The 22,952-nt window shown below is 33.9% G+C and overlaps 1 protein-coding gene across 3 annotated transcripts; it reads left to right on the top strand.

Annotated features, from left to right (window-relative positions):
• Window positions 1-13,565: 13,565 nt before the first annotated feature.
• On the top strand, window positions 13,566-22,080 carry LOC125646015 (uncharacterized). Of its 3 annotated transcripts, none has more exons than XM_048872126.2 (7): window positions 13,566-13,851; window positions 14,940-15,097; window positions 17,032-17,137; window positions 17,993-18,155; window positions 20,548-20,613; window positions 20,702-20,850; window positions 21,273-22,080. In XM_048872126.2, the coding sequence occupies exons 2-7, from the start codon at window positions 14,991-14,993 to the stop codon at window positions 21,276-21,278; spliced, it is 597 nt and encodes a 198-aa protein (XP_048728083.1). In that variant the 5' UTR covers window positions 13,566-13,851; window positions 14,940-14,990; the 3' UTR covers window positions 21,279-22,080. The 3 variants fall into 3 exon arrangements, with proteins under 3 accessions (XP_048728083.1, XP_048728081.1, XP_048728080.1); XM_048872124.2 differs by having other exon boundaries at window positions 13,566-13,963; XM_048872123.2 differs by having other exon boundaries at window positions 13,566-14,349.
• Window positions 22,081-22,952: the final 872 nt, after the last annotated feature.

Genomic DNA, 22,952 nt, shown 5'->3' with positions numbered 1-22,952 from the left:
ATTAAGAACATTTACAGTAATTGATCTTGTTAACTTGGAAATGGACATGGGATGTCACCAGTTGTTCAGTAAATAAATTTAAACGATCGTGGTCTGGAAATAACAAATATGCAAACGTAATTTTTGTTACAAATATCATAACACTCATTTTTCGCTAGTGGTGAACACTTCAGGAAGGGCTGCCTAGTTTTGGGGAGTATAATTAAGGTAATGCATGCATTATACATGGATGCATTGGAACACGTGATATTTCACAGAAATGGCGAAACCGTTTATGCAAGAATTAGGGTCCGATGTACAAGTGCAGCATTTATGTACCTATCATCCTCACGTACCACTGCAGAAACCGCAATTTTACATCATGTACTTATATTTACATATGAAAATGTTCGCTGAGTTGTCTCTATGTAAAACGAACAACTTTAACGTAATTCCGAAACTGTTTAATACCATTCAGGAAGTTCAAACGATTCGTGTAACCATCTATAAAGATATCCCACATAGTGAATATAATCAACAAATACAGATAGATTAATATTACTATATAAATATTGTGTTCCCTAAATTGATGTACTTTATGCCATTTTAATATTATTTTATATTAATGAAATAATTTTGAAATTAAAGAACTGAGTACGCTAATTACATAATTTTCTTTGTATTTGATAAAGTAGTGTTTTAGTTCTTAATTCCAAATTTAAACAGATAAAATTTTCTTTTATTTTATAGATTTTTTCCGTTTAGGATTGGAAATACTCTAACCCATTTAAAGTGACTCAGTACACTAAAATTTTGTTTAACGGCTCATTTAAGCACCTCTTCTGAATCATGATTTCACCATTTTTACAAAAATTTTCAAACAAAAGCATGTGAAGAGTAACGCCTATCTGTGTGTAAATTACTTTTTTGATCACTTTAAGAATGTTTTGTCTGCCGATAATGAAACCGATATAATTTTTGACAAGCACTCTGTCAGGGATGATTGTATTTTTGAAGAATTAGATGATATTATAAGTGAGAAAGAAAGTTTTGATGCTCTAAATAGAGCAAAGATGAATAGATCACCTGGTGTTGACAATGTTTTAAATGAATGTTTTTGTAAATTTAAATACAGGTTGAATTTTTTTTTTTTTTAGAAAGATACCCTCACTGGATATTATAACGTTCTGCTATAGTAACAACCAGTGAGGGCATTTTTCTAAAAGGGCTTATTTTGAATTATTTTGGACTTTAGGGGTATGCACGACGTTGTTGGCATGTATTAGAATATTTTAGAAATATTTTCAAGAAAAAAATAATTAAATCAACTCACGTAGCTTATTCGGAGGGGGAGGGGGGGGGGGTCCTGAACCCAAGCACCTGTGAATTCAAAGATGTTTTGTACCGATGTTGCATACTCTGTTGATTTTATTTTAGGTGGAGGAAGTTTTCCTAAATGTTGATCTGAGGGAATTATAATACCCATTTTTAAGAAAGGAGATGCAAATATTACTGATACTTATCGTGGTATAACACTTGTAAGTTGTATCTCAAAAATTTTCACGTCAATATTGAATGATAGGTTATTGAAATGGTCACAAAAATATAATGTAATATATAATGCACAATTCGGTTTTAAACCAGGTTATGACACGACAGATGCTGTTTTCGCTTTACATGGCATGCTTTAAAAACATTAAGTAATAAGAAGTTATAGTGTTGTTTTGTGAACTATCGGAAGGCTTTTGATAGTGTTAACAGACAAAAACTATTTCTTAAATTATTTCGCAATGGAATTGTAGGTCAAATGTATTCAGTGATCAAATCTATTTATACTAGTACAAAAACATGTGTAAAGTTTAATGGTAGTATTTCAAATTTCTTTGATGTGCAAAATGGTATTATGCAGGGTGAGGGATTATCTCCATTTTTATTTTCTATGTACATAAACGATTTTGAAAACTATTTGATTGAAAACACATTAAAAACGTTGAATTGATAGAATTGTCATTATTTATGTTCCTCTATGCTGATGATACTGTATTATTTGCTGAAAGCAGAAACGCATTACAGAACATGTTGGATAAATTATATGAATATAGCAACGAATGGAACATACATGTTAATGTAGAGAAAACAAAAATTGTAGTGTTTAGAAACAATTTTAAATTAAGCACACAGGATCGATGGTCTTATAATGGCATTCAAATTCATGTAGTGGATAGTTTTAGTTATTTGGGAGATCTTTTTTTATAATGAAACATTTACTAGAACTCAAAACATTTTAGCATCACAGGGAAGGAAAACCATGTTTCATGGGATGAAAATATGTAATGAAAACAAACTGAATATCAAAACTGAATTACATGTATTTGATATGTATGTAAGTAGCGTTTTGAATTACTGCTGTGAAGTCTGGCGATTTTGTACTGCCAAAGATATAGAAAAAGTACATTTAGAATTTTGTAAGAGCATATAATAAAAAGTACACCAAAGTTTATTGTATTATCAGAATTGGGAAGATTACTTTTAAGTATTGTCAAAAAACAACGAATCTTGAAATATGGGTTAAACTTTTAGACACAGACAATTGCATTTTTAAATAATTGTATAATCATATGTTATAAGATATTGACTTACATCACAATTGGTTAACTGATGTCAGGAACTTACTACAGAAATGTGATTTAAACGAAATTGAAGACGAATACCATTTTGTTCTGTCATGTCCTTATTATTCCGATTTACGAAAACCATTCATCAAACGATATTATTTTACTCAACCATCCATGTTCAAACTTGTGCAACTTTTTTCAATAAAAAAACCAGAAAAGCACTATGTAATTTAGAAAAGTTTTTGATAAAGGCACTGAGCCTAAAAACTTATAAGATATTATATGTTTGTCCATCCTCCATATTTGGTCACATGATTCTTTTCACATGGTTATACTCACTATAGTATATATCGTTACTTGATTATTATATAACCGTACCATACCGATGAGATGTTCCTCAAGGTTTCAATAAACTCAACTAAACCATCAAAATGGTAGTACAAGTTGTCAATTATTTTATGATTTTTTTGGGTGATATTTTCCGGAATGATAAAAAAGGTGTTTTGTTTGGAAATAATAGATTCTATAGTCCAAACCTCGCTGTGATTTGATGCATGGTATGAATATCTAATCAAACATGTCCAAAAGACTCAGATAGAAGTTCTAATGTTTAATGTACTTTTGCAAGGTGAAGATAACGAACAGTGATCAATCTCATAACTCCTACAAGCAATACAAAATAGATAGTTGGGCAAACACGGACCCCTCGACACACCAGAGGTGGGATCAGGTGCCTAGGAGGAGTAAGCATCCCCTGTTGACCGGTCACACCCGCCGTGAGCCCCATATCCTGATCAGGTAAACGGAGTTATCCGCAGTCAAAATCAGTGTGCCATGAACGGCTTAACAATCGGTATGAAACACGTCAGACAGCATTTGACCCAATGCGAGGTCGTATTGACGAACTAGATCGTTATAACGACCATAGAATTTGCGAAATGCTGACTTGAAAGTTGAAAACCTTATTTGTTAATATTTGTTAAATCTACGGATAAAATCCTCAAAATACATATCAATTAGAAAAAGATATATTGGATAAATATATTTTAAAAAGAAATTGAAATGAAATGACCAAAGTACAGATATATCGTTTAGTAGATTTTAGATTTGAATGGAGAGAGAGAGAGAGAGAGAGAGAGAGAGAGAGAGAGAGAGAGAGAGAGCCGATCCGGGCCATAATTGATAGAATTTACTAAAATAATCATATTGTTTATATTTGTATCAACGTTTTATCAAGGTATTAGTGTCTTTTATACATTCATTGAATTTGTAAACCATTTTACATCAAGGGAATGTAGTTTTCTGATTACTATATATTCTATGGCAACTTGAGTATACTTTCGATGGAGCTTAGCTTGAAAAATCATAATATTCCTGAATTTTGACCATTTCATTTCAATTTCGTCTTAGATTTCTCCGATATATCATTTTTCTAATTGACATGTTTTTTTAAAAAGATTTTATCTGTAGATTAATATTAACAATTAACTTTTAAAATTTTTTTTTATGAATATTTGTTTTTATCTAAGAAATTAGAACGTCTCTCTGAGTCTATTAGATATTCATAGCATGCATTAAATCACAGCGGGACTATTGAATTTTTTATTTGCAAACAGGACGCCTTTTTTAACTTTCCGGAAAAAATCACAAAAAATTCATATTAGATAATTGAGACATTGTATCACTCTTTCAATGGTGAGTTTTCCTTTCACTTTACTGAACATCACTCAGATATCCCATGATGAGCGTCCACGGATTTCAACAGTATTGTGACAAGTCAATCAGCACACAGGTCTTTCAAACGTCTGGATAACCCCGATACTGTATTGTATGTATAGTAAAGAAAGACTTGTGACTCTTATATCAGGGTACTCTGTATAGACGATTGGAATTAAATATTCACTGACTTTGTTTTTAAATTGGCATTACTTTGATAATAGACAATGAATACATACATGTTTGATGCAAACAAGTCCAATTTGGGTCTTTAGTACCATTTGTCTGCGTAATCATGACCAAATATGGTGCGTCATCAAGGTCAAACGGTGCATTGGATGTTCCGTTTAACGTAACGAATGAGTCAACCAAATGATATTTTAGTACTTACATCTCATTTATATTTTAAAAAGATACATAAAAATATCGATACAAACAATAACATGCCTTTCTTCGTTGTTTCATCTGATGATGAAGGTAGCAACCATTGCAATCTGAGTTGTAGTTTTGATACTCGGGGATCTCCCTATTATAGGGGTTGTAAATAAGTTGTCAACTTCGTCAATCGTCATTAATAAATGACAATTTTCAACCAACAATATGTATTCTATTGTTAATTGCCAAGAAAAATTACAAAGCTGCGGGACATGAGAAAACCGGTTTCTTCGTATAGTATTTTATATTCTTATAAAAATGGAGAGCATAAAGACATTTTATTCTGCGTTCTTTACCTTTCAACTTACATATAACTCATCTATAGACTGCCAACAAATTTCGTCCAAAAATTCCAAGCATTTTCCGAGATATTTGATAATTTTTTTTGTAAAAAAAACAAATCTTTATTTTGTTTCCCTTATATGCACCCCAGCAGTAATCATGATTACTCTTCACAAGTTTTTCTGATCTTTTTTTTTCTTCTTGCATATACATACAGTCATTTTTGTCTTCTTCTTCTTTTTTTTTCAAAAATGCATAAATACATTGTATATTTTTGTACTAGTGATACTCTGGGACATTTTATTTTATGTGTGTCGATACTGCATAATGTACTACATACAATCTAGAAAGCCATGCGATAATGATGCAAGGTCTTCCAGTGGTTTTACTTCATTTATATAATTATATAATATGTCATCATTTCATGATAAATGACATTTGTTTGGGAATTTGGTGTTGTGTTCTACTTGTCGGTGCAGTAAGAAAAGTGTTGAGTTCACAGGATGAAGGTTTAACATAAAAGAGAATTACACAGACGATGACAGAGACGATTAAACTGTAGTAAAAAAAAATGTAACAAAAACTGAACATAGACACAGGCTCATGCAACACGAATGTTAACCAGGGATTTTTATTCTGTTTTCAATAACAGAAAAGAGTTTGCATAATTTGCTAAGCAAAATACTACCATTTGTATAACCAGATTTTCAAAGTACAATTAACGTACCATATATCTAAACTACGCGTTAAATAAAATCAAAAAATATTATTATTTCCAGAAAATGTCTCCTACAGCAATGTCAGAAACGCAAAATTTCGCGTTTGCAAACGGAATCTGCAATAATTTTATATCATACCCAACTCCATCTGCGCTGTTTGAAGTATGGGAAATCGATTTATACGGACCATTGCTACTTTTTGCCCAGGGCAGTTCTTACATATTTATAGCAGTGGACATGTTCAACAAATATTTTGTTGCATTCCCTTTCAGGAGCAAAGATATTATGACAGCTGTCCATGCCTTCTTCAGGTTGATCACGACATTCAGTGTATGTACTACTGTAATCAGTGACCAAGGCAGTGAATTTATAGCCTCTGTTACCTCCGAACTCTGGCTACACATTGCCCAACAATTTACTCTGGCATCCATACATCACTGTCGAGGAGCTTGTGGACGTATCTATGCGACTCTTGCTGAGCGACTTACATCTTACTTATCATTAGACAAGAGTAATTGGGAGGATTGTTTACTTTCTATTGTGTTTTCAATTAATTGTTCAGTAAATTCAAGCCTTGGCTATTCACCATTTGAGATTGCGTTTGTTAGCAGGCCAAAGTTTTCGCTTGTCAATTATTACACGGAGCCTGCAGTACTGTCAAGGGAGCTAACTACATTTATCAGTAACAAACTTCGTAAAATAAACATTATTCGCACAGAAATATTGGACAATATGCAAAAATCAAAGGACATTATGCTGCACAATGCGAATAAAGGTCTAAGACCATTGTCATTGCAAAAACATGATTATGTATTTCTACAAAAAGAAAATGCATACAAACTTCACGATCACTTTTCGGGTCCTTTCGTGGTACATGTACATGTTTATAACATTACAAGTGCCCATACAGTCCTACTGAAATACCCAATAACAAACAAAGTGTTTGACAGCGTTGTTCACATCAACCGCGTGACGAAAGCCTTTGTACGGGAACCTACCCCATCATACTTTTTCAGTGTTGTTTCTTCGCGACAGATACATGTAACAATGAAGGACTAAAGTTGTCAAACAGAGACAGCTATAGATCAACCTCCATTCCAAGAGAGCTCCAAACGCCCAAAGAGAGTGATCCAACGTCCACTCCGCTATCGTGATGAAAATCACGTTGATCCTAGAACACTTGTTATCTGTACGGCATCCTCTGACACTGAGAGATTCCATAAAATCAAGAAAGTCATAGGTCAGCAACACACTCCTAAGGGGATGCAATATTTAATTCAGGTAGCTGGCGAACCTGCAGATAATGCGTTTTGGGTTGGACTGTCATCTCTAAATTCAAAAACGAGAGAGGCTGTCCGAGTCAAACACCCTCCTTTTATCGAATGACAGATCCCCCCCCCCTTCATATCAGACAAGTTTACCCTGGTGTATAAATTTTGACTGTATATATGTAGTATATACATTTAGTAGTACTTGTTTATTCCTTTACACATTAAAAATTGATACTTTATTGATTTTGTATATTGAAGGATTTGTTTCGCGACAATAAAGACTCTCATAACTTTTAGTTGACGATAGGGGGTGTCGTGTGCGCCATATATATGGTTAATTACTATCCGATGGAGCATTGGTTTAAAATTGCACTTGAATGGTTAATTGATATTAGATAGCAGTTTTTAACTGTGATATACTGTTGTGTATCAACAATGTCCATGTACATGTAGATCCATATTATGTTGCATCATGACTGTATCGTTCTGTATCATGTAAAACTTATACGGTACCAACTTTGATGCACCAGATGCGTATTTCGACAAATAATGTCTCTTCAGTGATGCTCAACCGAAATGTTTGAAATCCGAAATAACAATGAAGTTTTAGAGCTATTATAGCCAAAAACAGCGTGCCAAAAAAGTGGAGTAAAATTCGTCTAAGGATAAGAGCTGTGCATGAGGGAGATAATCCTTAATTTTGAAATGAATTTCTAAATTTTATAACAGCATTCATGCAATATGATGGAAACTGATTTGTTAGATCAGATGTGGTTTTTATGCTTTGTTACAATTACATTCAATATTTCAAAATGTATTAGTTTCTTTTTAGGAACAATTATGATGCAGAAATTGGTTTTCAGTTTTTAACTGGGTAGTTTTGTAACGAGGATAGCATTTTGTTCTATCGCACATATATGTATATGAATTTGTTTTGTTTCTTTCTTTTATATCAATATTTTTATTTATAAACCCATGCTAAAATTGTTATGCATTTTTTTCTCTCTATGGGATGATGTCATATACTTGTGTTTGATAAAGGATTTATAAATGATAGATCATTAATTGTGATTTTATAATTGTGAATTTTCTTTACTTTTTGCATTAAGTATTTACAAATCCATAATTGAAAATTAATTGTTTTACTTCATGTTTGATCTCGATGGAGCGCATTTTCACCCGTGTTCGCAATTCTCAATTTTGACACCTCTTTCCTGTTTCACTATACATAGTGATAATTGGTTTTTACAATCTATCAAATTTAAGATAAGACCTTAGGATTGTATTTTCTTTGATTTGGTTATCTCTTACTCATTTTAATGTTGTGAATTAATGCCATTGAGCTTTCCCCCGAATTTGCAACTTTCTTTAGTTTATTTCATTGGTCCATTTAAAATGCAAGTAGGCGAATCTGTCAAAGTTGAGACATGTGTGAGTTTGCATGAGAGTATTCTACCTAAATTCTTTGTGAAATTAAGTCTTACTTTTCCTTTGTGAACCTTTCTAGTTTGATCTTTGTTAAATTGAAATATACCAGAACCTGACATTGTGAAATTCATATTTGTACAATTTGTTGATATTCGGACTAGAATAAATGGAACTTATAAATAATAGTTGTTTCTACATAGAGTTACACACGAGCATATTATAACAAACTTTGAGAACTATTTCAAACATATGAGGCATGTTTGAGATATCTTTTGAGAATTTCACCAATCTATTATAAATTAATTTGGGAATAACATGGCAGAGAACAACTTGAAGATTAAAAATCCACATGAGACTATTTTAAGCACATTTGAAATATTGTATAAATGTGATATTCCTTTTTCCAATCTATACATACCAGCACACAGTAAAATCCTATTTACCTGTATCAGGTAATCAGATCATGATATTAAAAAAGTTCATTGTCTTGACCTGTAGTAAGAAAAATAATATTTATGACTCTTCTGAGTTTGATATTTAATTTTTTAATGACACAGTATGCTAGAATCATATGGCTATTCAAAGCACTGAGATATATTCCTATAAGCTCAAGAGATAATGAGTTTCATGTTCCCTTTTATTCTGTCACGAGAAAACAAATTGCTCATTTACAAGGCATGATCTTAATTAAATTTTGGAAACTGCATTTCTAAACTATATGTACATGTTTCTTATTTTTGATTTAATATAAACTACCCATGAACTCGTTTATCGTGTTTTACCATCACTGAATTATTACTACAACCTGAATCCGTCTACGAGTACTATCAGTACTTTGATCATTAATCTGATAACACGGTATATAATTATTTCATACCTAATCGGGAAACAGTGTACACCTATTTACAGGCTATGAGGACAATAACAAGTTTATTGTCCCCCAAGACAGCAACTATTTCCCGAGACGCAGCCGTGAATGCTATTGTCCGAATAGTCAGTAAATAGGTGTTTTATTATACTGAAGTAGACTTTACTTGTGTCAGACATACCAAAGTGAAGTAAACTAACATTCGGCATTAGCCTAGATGGAATCGACCGAGGAGATCCGAGTGGTAAACTAATTAGAGTTATAAGACTTTAACGTCACAGAAAAGAAAATGCGAGAAAACATAGCATCCGGTAAATAGTTTTGATACTATTTCCCTAGGGTGAGATAGTTCAGAAACTATTTCACGGCTAGCGTTATCCAGAAAAAATAGCAAATTTATTCACCTAACATTTATATAGCAAAAACATTCGGAGGTATAATAATCAAAACTATTGTCCCGAGGAAGTGGTAAAGATCCGGAAAACAGTTGTCAGAGGCCGTAGGCCGAGAATAGTTTCACGGTCTTCGCCACTATCGAGGGGCAATGACTTTGACTGTTTCCCTAGTAGGGTAGGCATGGAATAATTGTTTTATTATCTAATCTGCTAACCCCTGCTCATTTGTGTACTTTGCTATACTGAAAAAAGTAGGAAAACAGATAAAAATACGTAATATCAAATTAAATAGTAGACTAGGTAATAACAAAGATTTTAATATGTGTTTTATTTTATAATTATAGCAAAATACAAGATTTAGCACTCTTTGGATTTGACAGATATAGTTGATGTATAGTCATTTCCCAACATGTGAGGATTATTGTGAGGTTAAAACAACACAGTTCTTGGTTTTCTTGCCGAGAGAACGCCTATGAAATCTTAAATGAATAATTACGTAACGTACGTAACATTGTAACAACTTCTTAAAATTGGAATACCAAAACATGAGTGACAATAGATCAAAAATCACCTTAGGTTGTTTTACGTATCGTTTCGTGTGATTTACACCGTCCACCCATCTGTCTGTCTGATGTCACCCATCTTGTAGTCTGTCTGATGTTAAGAACATATAACGTGTAATCATCAAAGCTCGACCGAACTTTGATATCATTTAATTACAGGTAGACGCCGCGCTATATCATTGTTAACTTAGGGGTCTCCTACTCCACACCCCCTCCTCATTAGTAAGAAATACCCGGTACAGGTGTCTCTCCCACTTACCGCCTTTGTAAACATGAGTATTCCCACTGAGCTGATGAGTGCTCCAGTGTCGTTGTGTGTGTGTATATATATATATATATATATATATATATATATATATATATATATATATATATATATATATATAGGAAATATACTTTTTACAAAAATATACAGCAGTGTAGTGGAAATAATCTGAAACGAAAGGTATAGTAACATATAAGTCAACATATTTTTGTGTTTATATATAATTTATCATTGTGTATAAATTATATTGCATACATAAATGGTAATGTTTGGTCATTTTGTCCAAATTTTATTTTACAGATTATTATCTTAGGATAATGAATTCCTTAAAAAAATCTTCATTAAAAGTGTTGGTATATGTATTTCAAAATTACTTTAGAAGCTACATGTACAAGTTTTACAATAAGTACATGTACGGCCCCGAAAACAGAAAATAGAATTTCTCAAAAATATTATACATTGTCATATTTTTCTAAAACAGAATTAGTTTGAAAATATTTACAACCTTGGACATATTATGAATTACATACAGTTTGCAACAACAACAACAAAATTATTATTCTTCTTCACATTTTACATTTTCAAGTCCTTGACTTGATCCAGCGTTGGACCGATTCTTGACGCTCGATGGGAACAAACTATTCTATTGCCACATATTAAACTCAATGATTTTAATATGTAGACGTTTTGTTTGTTATCAGGTTTTGGAGGTTAGTCATGTAGTTTTAGTTTCCTTTTCTACTTAGTTTTCTTTTCTCTGTAAATATTCTACCGTCCTGAAGAAGGGACAGGTCGTCCCAAATTTTTTAGTGCTTTATATATATATAATTAAATTTAAAAAAAGCAGGAAAATTTGCAGTTCCAATATATATATATCATTATTATTTTTTAAATCAGTGTCCGATATAAGATATTTTAAAAAAGAAATAAAATAAACAGTACACGAGGTTAAAATTCTAACACAAGTGCTTTCATTTCATAATCCTCAGGCGTTACATTTCAAAATTGAAATGGCCTCACGTCATAAAGGCTTCGTATAAGAGTAGTCCCCGTTTCACTTTAATTTGGCCCAACACCGTCCTTAAAGTGGTCTGAACACACACGGGTATAGCTGGTTGGTTTCCAGTTTTTCCTACTTATTAAGCATATTCACGCTCGTCTTGTGCTTGTGCATGTATCTTTCGGAAGTTTATGTACATCGCTTGCTTTCCAAATTTTCCAGTTCTGTCACTGAAATTGTGACAATATTTACCCATGTTTTTTCACTTTCGTAGACCAACTGGAACTTTTTGTATACCGTCCAGCACGAACGATAACTGGTACAAGCAACTACATGTGTTACGAAAATCCGGAATATAATGTTTTCCACAACTGGACTACTGATAAACAACACATTTCACTACCTGAATATAGAAAAATCAAAGTTAGTGAACATGAAAGCGCTTGCATTGAAATTTTAGCTTTGTGTACCTTTATTTTATTTCTTTTGAACGCGAAAATAACTCAACCGGTTTAATTTTCAATCTTATATATATCTTGAGTCCTTTTAATGTAGCTGCAATAATGAAGCACTCTGATTTTATTTTATTCTGACGTTTTATCCCCCCCCCCCCACCAAACAAAAATCGGAGTGGGCTACATTATTGCAGCTACTTTAAGGTACAGGTAGATCCTCGTGTGACTCATCAAAATTAATGGTTCAAAGTAGAAAAACTGTATTGATTTCCACTTAATTATTTTGGTTAATTTAACGAAAGAAAATATAGGTGTTGCCAGCTTTTAAAAGATGTCAGACATGCAAAAACAAAAGTCTATATAAACATATGAAAAAACCGCACATTTTCATTAAACAGCATGTTAAAAATATATAAACTTGGTTAGAATTACAATCACAAAAGTTTGATTTCAACAGTTTTAAAAATCTGCTGCTTTATTATTAATATTTAGTATTAATATATATAGATTTATAAATTAATTGTGGATATCGAAACAATCATTATACATGTATATACATACATGTACAATAAAGAGATAGCAGTATAGGAGTTATTGACCATGACAACATTTACATGTAATTGATTATTTAGAGAAAATATAAATCTTTTCAATATTAAATTATTTAACACAATTTTTTTTATTATGCCCAGTGAATAAAATTCCTCTAAAAGATATAATTCTATCATGCACAAATTCTAATGAAATAAAGATTTTGCAAAAACCTGTGACATCAAATGAGGATGGAGATACCTTTCTGCAAACTAATTTTATCCCCTCCTTACTTCTAGATTATGATATACATGTATGTACAAACTTTGAGACACAGTATATTTCAAAACATTTTTAAAACACTATATATTATGATATTGTTTACTTAGGACATTTTCAAGTTGACGCTTAACTGAAACTACCAGATTTTTAAATCTATATTTGTGCAATACAATGTCATATTGCAATTTTTTAGTTTACTTGTTGGGTGTAAATACTGAAATTACATTATGACAACCTTTGTCTTCACACCCATTCAGTAAATTAAAAAAAAAATACAATATGGCACCAATTTTTATATCATGCGTCAAATCACAAAGAAATCTCATATTTGCAAACAAAACACCCTTTTTGTTTATTATTCCGGGAGAAAATTATACGAAATATTTGATAGCTGGTAACTTTCGGCCGATGGTGATGTCATACTTCATGTGGGATGGATTAACTAGTCAATACATGTAAATAAAATAATCCACCTTAAGGTTGACAGTTCACCGACATTCGGGTCTTTGTTGGTCTATAGCTACGGAGCAAAGTTTGTCTTCTTGTCCATTTTAAAGCAACCTTGGAAACTCGTTCGTATGAATGGTTGAAATTCTGTTCGACTGTGGGGATTTGTTTATTATACCTTTCTACATGTACTAGTCATTAAAATGTCTAACTGAATGCAATAAATGATAAGACTCTACTTCTTTCTTTTCATTTAAACTGAGTGCAAAACGAAACGGGGTTAAGATTTAGTGATGTCCCGTCATTATATAACTACAAAGCAATGCTAATTGTAACAAACATTTAAATGTCAGAGTAAAAACGTCTGTTCTTGAACTCTTCTGCACCAGCACATGTAAATAAATATTGTATGCACTTACTGTATGTCGCAGACTAACGATCACTTCCACTGAACCTGTGAATATAGTATTTCATACCCCCACCCTAGTACACGGAACCCAGAATGAATTCAAAATATAAACAGAGTGATTCACTTCTGACCTGATTTTGGAGATAAAGTTCTATATAATGTTTATTTACGGTCCGTTTAGATGTGTATAGGTAAGTAGGCTGTCAATATTGGCCTTTCCCCCGCGGATATATCACCCGAAGTTCATGTTTTTCACATTAAGCACACTGAAAATTCGACCGGAACAATGCGCTACTTGTGCAGGTATGTTTTTAGTGTTTAAAGGTGGTTTTTATCCATTGACTGTCAATGACTTTGTCTGTGTTTAAACGAGCATATTTGAAATTGATCGACATGCTATTCAAATAATTGAAACATGCGTTACAATTATTAAAATAAAATCAGTTAAAATAAATCGAAAATTTATATAGAAAGTTTTTGTCAGTGCATTGAACGATATCTGGTAAGCATGCATGTTGGGCTGTCAGGTAAAACAAATGCTAATTGAAATAATTAAATACATTGACACGAGAACTAATGTAGGTCAAGTTTGTAATTCGCCTAGCTCGAGGGCAATGTTTTCCATTCTTATCACCAAAATATATTCAGATCTCCATTTGTCACCTGGAAAAGCAGGTGTTTAAAAAAAGGTAAGGTAAAAAATCTTCTAACTAATATTGCAAATATGAATAATATCACTTTCCCCTTTTTATTACTACGTATTAGTACAGATACTTCTTATTGATAATATTCGGTAATTGGAATGAAATGGCGATTTCTCCTCTATTTCCATTGACCACAAGAATATACAGGGTAAACAATATCATGGCACTCGGAATGTACATGTACTGTAGTATTAAATCTTTCTTTTAGTGCTTACTGGTTTTATAGTATTTCATAATTTTATTTTTACTGGATTTTAATTTCATTAGATGGCTTTCTTTACGCAGTTTATTGACGTGAAAATAGACGATCAGTAACAAGCATATCGTCACGTTATGTCGTTTGGCTATTATCGTTAGGTTATTCAATTTACAGCCTACTTTTCACAAAACTGCATAGTCCTGGCGATAAAATGTACCTATCAATGCCAATAAAACAATATCCGGTATATAGGCCTAACGGAAATAAAACGATCTATGGACGAATGTACCAGTATGCAATAATTCACGCGGTCACATGTTCGTGGCATGTTATTTTTCTTTTCGTGACTGCAGTTGTCATTATTTCGTTATAATAGCGTGGAGAGACAAACGTAAGTTCTAGCTGAACGCCATGCAATGATCTGGAGATGGCAGACGGCATCCGATACAATGTGACCGCCTGCACGTTTTGGATCATAGCTGCTGCAACTGTAGTGTCATCAGCCTCCTTTGCATCGGCTTGTTTGATTGGAATGTAAGTCATCAAACCTTAAAAGCAAGAATTAAGATTCAGATTGATGTTTATTTATATCGTGCAATTTACTTGAATAGAAATTCTTTTCATATATAAAAAAAGTCATTTTTCGATAAACTTTGACGAAATATTGATTGTGCTAAAGAAAATAAACTTTTCGAATTGGAATTTACGGAGAGACCCCAAGACCGATGACAGATTTATTGTAATATGTTTTATTTAAGAAAATAAGTGATAAACCGTTATCAAGGGTTTTTAAGGTTAAGTTCGTATGATATGATTTATTATATATAATAAATCCACACGACCGCCATAAACTTCGAAATGACTGTCTCATTCTCCAGTAAACCACTTACTGTTTACAATAGAACGCCTATAAACCATGAGAACTTTTAACAAATCTTTACAACCTGTTTGGTTGTAAATGATGGAAATGTCATCGATATGTAAAACAAACAAAGTAGTGCCTGCTTTAGTCCGGCAGTCAGAGAAAAAGAGAAAAATCCAAGGGAGACAATTTGATTCGCTATTTACATACATGCATACTGTGCTCCACAATACCCTTAACGAAACGTTTAGGTAAAGTTTTGTTAGTGAGATGTATAATTTAAGAATAGAAAATGAGGTATTTAGTTTCATCGATATAATATTATTATAGCTATTTTCTGATTCCGAAGTATGACACAATGCGAACTGTTTTCAAAACTTCGTTTTCAGATGAATTGTGATATTTCAGTCAAACTTATCTAGATACATGTACATGTAATATACTGACATGGACTTTCCATTATGTGCGATTAATGAAATCATTTTACTCTTAAAACTAAACTGCAGAATCCATATATGTAAGTTCTCCGGTAGGGGTTTTGTTGATGTAAATTATCGTGTACGGAGATCGGGCATTAAACTCAGGGACCATGGAGATTCCTATATCATATGAGTTATCTATCCTCTTTAAAAATGTGAGAAATTCTTTACCACAACAATTGCAAGCTGGCCTTTACTTTTCTTAAAGGGGCATTCGCTGCCGAAGTAATATTTGCCGATTGTTACAAAATTGACTAAAAGAGCTTCACAATACATACAATTCACCAAGCTTTACAATACATAAAATTCACCAATCTGTTCGTGTAATTCTGCTAGAATTTCTTTTATTTATATAGAAACAATGGCCGAAACATTGTGTGGATTGATTGATTCATTTTACATAATTTTCCTAAACATTCGATTGGCGGTCGCTTTTTTCACTCTCAAATTTATTTCTCAACATTTCTAATGTATTCCAGCATTTTTATCACAGGTTTTTACGTCCTAGTTGACAGTTAATATCCTTTTAATTAAATCTTATTCCTAGAGGTCAAATATATCTTTAAACGTGAGCAATTGTTTTCAATTCGTCACTCTTACACTTTTATTAATTAGAAATTAGTTATTCCCATTGGCATCAACACATAATTGAGTTGAATAATACGATTAAAAACGGACTATTATGCATGCAAGAAAACATAATTAAAAGTTATACGATATTCTTAAAGTGTCAAAATGACATGCAATTCTCATACAAGTTCCTTCTTTCCGCCCGACAAACTTTTCTGCTAGATTAGACTATGACATACAGTGGATACACTAAAAAACACGCCTGCACGTGCATTTTATTAATCTGTAGATTGTACAAGCATAATGCATATTACATGTATATATCAAATACTTCTATTTAACAGTTATATAACAGTTATTAGTAAGATGTCATCTGTAGTGTCATCTAAGCCGTCACAAAATAGTTTAAATGTTTGTGTCCAAATTAAGGTCTTTTAAGTCCAATTTGCCTGATTTTCACATATATTAGGATATTCGACGTTACAGTTTTTTAAAAATAATTTTCAGCATTGATATTATTGCGTTACAAAGCTTCGTGTTCTAATTTGTCGTTACAGAGACGGATGTTGTTCGGGAGAGTCATGTTTTATGTTAGAGATTGCTACCATAAGTTTCGTCATCATGTCTCTTTTGATTACATTCTACCAATGCTACAGACAAAAGGTATGAACTTTCAAAACACGACTATAAACATAAACTAAGGTAGCAGGGGACAGTTTCGTACAATATGCCCGGTCAACTTCAGTAAAAACTGAAAATACCATATATTTGAAGTAATTTTAGGACACTTGTCAAGTGTAGCCGAGTGCTTAATAAAAAAGTTAATGAAAAAGCAACATATAGGTGTCATCATGATTCCTAGCAGGTAGATGGGTGAAAATACGAAATTAAGATATGTGGTCAGTTGCTGAAGAAATTCAGGTGAAAACCTACATGGTTTAGTAAAAGGTCTGAAGCAGAGAGGGAAGTTGGATGACCCCAGATGAAAGGTAGACTTTTAAGAAAAGCATACAGGGTTCTTGATTGTGCACAGTGTCTAAATCCCCGTGCACGTTACTCTATTGGGGTTTGGGTGGCGCAGATTAGCCCAAATGAAGAAAAAAAAATCAAAGCGAGAAAGGGGCACCTGCCCAGAGCATGTTTTGTGCACCAGCACCAGTACGGATTGTATGCAATTAAGGGTTATAATTTATCAACTACACCAATATGAAATACAAGTATTGACATAAAAGAGAAATATGATTTTTCATTAGTCTGTCATAACCTGACTTTGATGTACCGGTATACCCCCTACCCACATGTTTCAAAACAGAGAAACTGACCCCTGCTACCTAAATGAAAAGATATATTTCGCAGTGGAATCAGTTTTCAACCTTCTATCATATTTTCTAGAAATTGTATCTGCATGTAGTTAAGATTTAAAAAAAATATTTTTTCAAAAATAGTCCGCTTATTTACTTATACTGGTTCCTATAGAAAGAAATGTGAAAGAAATCATATCCCTCTTCTATATTTTAGCTGAAGCATGCAGCGTCCCCTAGCTTTTACGTGGATACAATCAACATGTCCTCCGACACGAACATTAACACGCGCTATACACCACTTCCGGTCATTATGTCGAAAATAGAGGAACATAAAGAAGAATTACTAAGACAGGTACCGGAAACAGATGTTCCAGATGGTAAGTAGGCTAGGGGATTGGTTGGTTGGATATTATTTAAGGTCGTGTGGTACAGCGTCATCAAAATTGGCTGACTTCCTCTCAAAACACCATTTTGTTCCGGTTGGCCAAAATTGTCATACAAAAACAAATCACTAGACACCGGTTTTTGGAACTCTTCTTATAAAGAGATAAGAAATAGATTTGAATCACTAAAGTATTTTGTTGATATATGATATAAATATAAATCAGCACGAAAACGCGGATCGACATTGACAATCAGCTGTTCGCTTGCACGGGGAATCGCGACATGGAATTGGGAGAGCCTTCAACACCTCTATAATTCATCTCGTGTGTAGAACATGATCAAACTTATAGACCTATCCCCGTCCATGTGAAATCACAATGTGAATCAAAAATAGATATATCCCCGTCCATGTGAAATATCCATGTGAATTAAAAATACATCTATCCCCGTCCACGTGAAATCTCCATGTGAATTAAAAATAGATCTATCCCCGTCCACGTGAAATCTCCATGTGAATTAAAAATAGATCTATCCCCGTCCATGTGAAATCTCCATGTGAATTAAAAATACATCTATCCCCGTCCACGTGAAATCTCCATGTGAATTAAAAATAGATCTATCCCCGTCCATGTGAAATATCCATGTGAATCAAAAATAGATCTATCCCCGTGCATGGGAATTAGAAATAGACTTATCCCCGTCTATGTGAAATCTCCATGTGAATTAGAAATAGACCTACATTGTATCCCCGTCCATGTGAAATCTCCATGTGAATTAGAAATAGACCTACCTTTACCCCTGCGAGATAAAAATAGACCAGAGATCAATACTCCAAAATACACTAATGAATGATCACATACGTTGTATTTGGTTCTCGATTTTCGGAAGTATCTGACATAATTATATTAAAACTAAAATCCGCCAGTGACAGTTTGCAAGATGTGCAAACCTATAAAGGTCTCATAAGTTGAGACCAGTTTTTATTTCTTACTCAGAACCCATTGTAATGTGAATATAAGTTTGGTGTTCATGGTTTCCACGGTTCGATGTTTGGCCTCCAGACCACAAACTGAGAATTTACTTAAACCTAAACTTTGAATCCAACTAGCTTAATGCTCCTCTCTCTTCCTCCTTCACGTACCGATTATCTCGGCTCCTCTCTCTTCCTCCTTCACGCTCCTCTCTCTTTCTCCTTCACGTATCGATTATCTCGGCTCCTCTCTCTTCCTCCTTCACGCTCCTCTATCTTCCTCCTTCACGTACCGATTATCTCGGCTCCTCTCTCTTCCTCCTTCACGTACCGATTATCTCGGCTCCTCTCTCTTCTTCCTTCACCCTCCTCTCTCTTTCTCCTTCACGTATCGATTATCTCGGCTCCTCTCTCTTCCTCCTTCACGCTCCTCTCTTTTTCTCCTTCACGTACCGATTATCTCGGCTCTTCTCTCTTCCCCCTTCACGTACCGATTATATCGGCTCCTCTCTCTTCCTCCTTCACGCTCCTCTCTCTTCCTCCTTCACGTACCGATTATCTCGGCTCCTCTCTCTTCCTCCTTCACCCTCCTCTCTCTTCCTCCTTCACGTACCTATTATCTCGGTTCCTCTCTCTTTCTCCTTCACGTACCGATTATCCTGGCCCCTCTCTCTTCCCCCTTCACGTACCGATTATCTCGGCTCCTCTCTCTTCCTCCTTCACGTATCGATTATCTCGGCTCCTCTCTCTTCCTCCTTCACGTATCGATTATCTCGGCTCCTCTCTCTTCCTCCTTCACGTATCGATTATCTCGGCTCCTCTCTCTTCCTCCTTCACGTATCGATTATCTCGGCTCCTCTCTCTTCCTCCTTCACGTACGGATTATCTCGGCTCTTCTCTCTTCCTCCTTCACGTACCGATTATATCGGCTCCTCTCTCTTCCTCCTTCACGCTCCTCTCTCTTCCTTCACGCTCCTCTCTCTTCCTCCTTCACGTACCGATTGTCTCGGCTCCTCTCTCTTCCTCGTTCACGTACCGATTATCTCGATTCAAAATACTGAATTGTTTTGTCCTTTTCGCTGATTTATTAATTAACCGTAAAAGATGGGTAGGGAACGGAAACTACAGTACAATGTTTAGTATAATAAAAACAAAAGAGAGCCCTCTCCCAGTTAGCCAGCATTAAAGGACAAAACATCGAGTCCACACAAGTAACTACATGTACTATACAGAAGTATAATACATTTTTTGAAAAATCGGGATCAAGAAATGCAAATAGAACACAACATCCCACCCCCCACCCCCCAGAAAATGTATGTAAGAATAAATCACAAAATATATGATGTGCAATAAATGAACAAACAATTTTATCTTCAGATTTTGAATGTGCAATAAATGAACAATTTTATATTCAGATTTTGAATGTGCAATATGTAACGAGAGTAGTACTACCCAGGTGTCCCAGCTGTCATGTGACCACTGTAAGTACTTGTAAGTCTGTTAACACATGTGCACTAAAGCACGTCTTATTTATCACTATGGTTATTTGTATCTCGCTTTTGTCTTCAGTCTTTCATAAGGCCTGTGTGCTCAGGTGGTTTATATCGAACTCCCAGCATACCTGTCCGGTCTGTAGGAGCTGCCAGATTCCCCAAAACCACCTGTTGGTGATAACTGTCCTCCCTGGGATCGGCTCTCGACCTCCAAGGACGTCACAGGTGAGCTAATTTTCAATGTGTATATACTATGTATGTTATTGCAAGTCTGTCCACCATAATGTACACTATTAACATTTCCAGTGCTATTGCCTTTGATATATTCACAAATTGTAATGGTAAGCATTTTCTAATGAAAGCACTGCAGTTGTACATGGAAACAATGTGCGCATGAATACAGAACTGCTTAATAATGTACATGTAATATGTCTATTTTAACAGTTGAGGATTTCGACGAAATGAAAGTAGAATGTAAAGTTTAGAAATGCAATTTATTTCTTATATATACATTTATGTACATAGCAATACGACTGTTATGTTGCAAAGTAAACTTGGACCTGTCCCAGAGTTCTACCTGATTAGATTTTATGAAAATGCATTCACTTACAAATACATGCAATACACATCATACTTATATCTTATAGCTTTGAAGTTGGTGCTGGTCAGGGTGAAACCTTTAAACACCGGAAGTTGGAGTCAGGTCAAAGGTGTTATCCAATGTGAAACCTCAGAAACACGGGTGATACGAACGTTAAAAGAGTGAATTTAGAGATCAGTGAACACCAACAGACATAACTGGACGTGTGGTCCCGGTATGAACCATTTCAGGTCCTCGTGTTGTGAGAAGAGAGAGTCATGTAGGACACGAAATGCTCAATAATCGCGATTCATAGAAAATACCAAGCGAAAGATTTAACATGGAATTTTATGGAGAAACAATACAGTACTGTATAGAGATAAAAAAATAAATACTGGGCAACATATCTTCTCTATATATAGGTCAAGTATTAATTATTACGTTTTAATAACCGAAACATGTTAATGTGAATAGATGATAATTATATTGAGGTATGATATAGATCGACAATTACTGATTTTCATCATGACAAAAGAAAAAGGAAGAATAACAATGTGTTCAAATGTACATAATGTAGTAGAAATCACATAACACATGCTGTCAATTTCATATATATTTCTGAACAGCATGATATTTTCCACAACTGACACTATGTGAATATTTTGTTATCGCCATTCAGCACATGTGTAGAAGTTCTTGAATGTCCTCAATCATACTTCTGTGGTTAAAGAATGCAGGGCACTTAAATAATCTGGTTGGTTCTTGTTCAATGTATTTAATTTGTTTAATGTTTGCTTGTATTTATCTACTGTTTGTTTTAAAAAATCTCAGGGAGCTGTTTTTAAACTAGCATTAAAGGTGTTTATCATAGATAACAGAAATTGTCATTCTAGAGTGTGAATCATGGAACGGTGAAGATAACGATCAGCTATCAATCTTATAAACGTAATACTTGTAAACGAAAGTAATGAAAGGTGACGATAACGAACATTAATGAATCTCATAACTCCTATAAGCAATGAACAATAGAGAGTTAGGCAAATACGGATCAATGGGCACACCAGAGGTGAGATCAGGTGCCTAGGAGGAGTAAGCATCCCCTGTTGACCGGTCACACCCGCCGTGAACCCTATATCTTGATCAGGTAGACGGAGTTATCCGTAGTCTAAATCTGTATGTCGAGAACGGCCTAACAATCGGTATGAAACACGTCAGACAGCATTTGACCCAACGAAAGGTTGTATTGGTAAACTAGATTGTTATAACGACCATAGAATTGTCAAAATACTGACTTTATACGAGACTGTTGAAACATCTGCACAATCAACTTTAACATTTACATAAAAACATTACATACAAGCACCTCCTTATTACGTGTGTAAGACACACATGATCATACATTTACTCTTAGACCAAAGATGTATACACATTACAACAAGGTTACGGTGAACATGTTTATAATGAATTCACACATTACAACAAGGTTACGGTGAACATGTTTATAATGAATTCACACATTACAACACGGTTACGTGAACATGTTTATAATGAATTCACACATTACAACAAGGTTACGGTGAACATGTTTATAATGAATTCACACATTACAACAAGGTTACGGTGAACATGTTTATAATGAATTCACACATTACAACACGGCTACTGTGAACATGTTTATAATGAATTCACACATTACAGCACGGTTACAATGAACATGTTTATCATGAATTCCCACATTACCACACAG

Source organism: Ostrea edulis, chromosome 6, assembly GCF_947568905.1.
Source record: "Ostrea edulis chromosome 6, xbOstEdul1.1, whole genome shotgun sequence".
NCBI lineage: Eukaryota > Metazoa > Mollusca > Bivalvia > Ostreida > Ostreidae > Ostrea > Ostrea edulis.
Note: the sequence above shows the minus strand (reverse complement) of the source record. Positions and strands in the feature narration are given on the sequence as shown.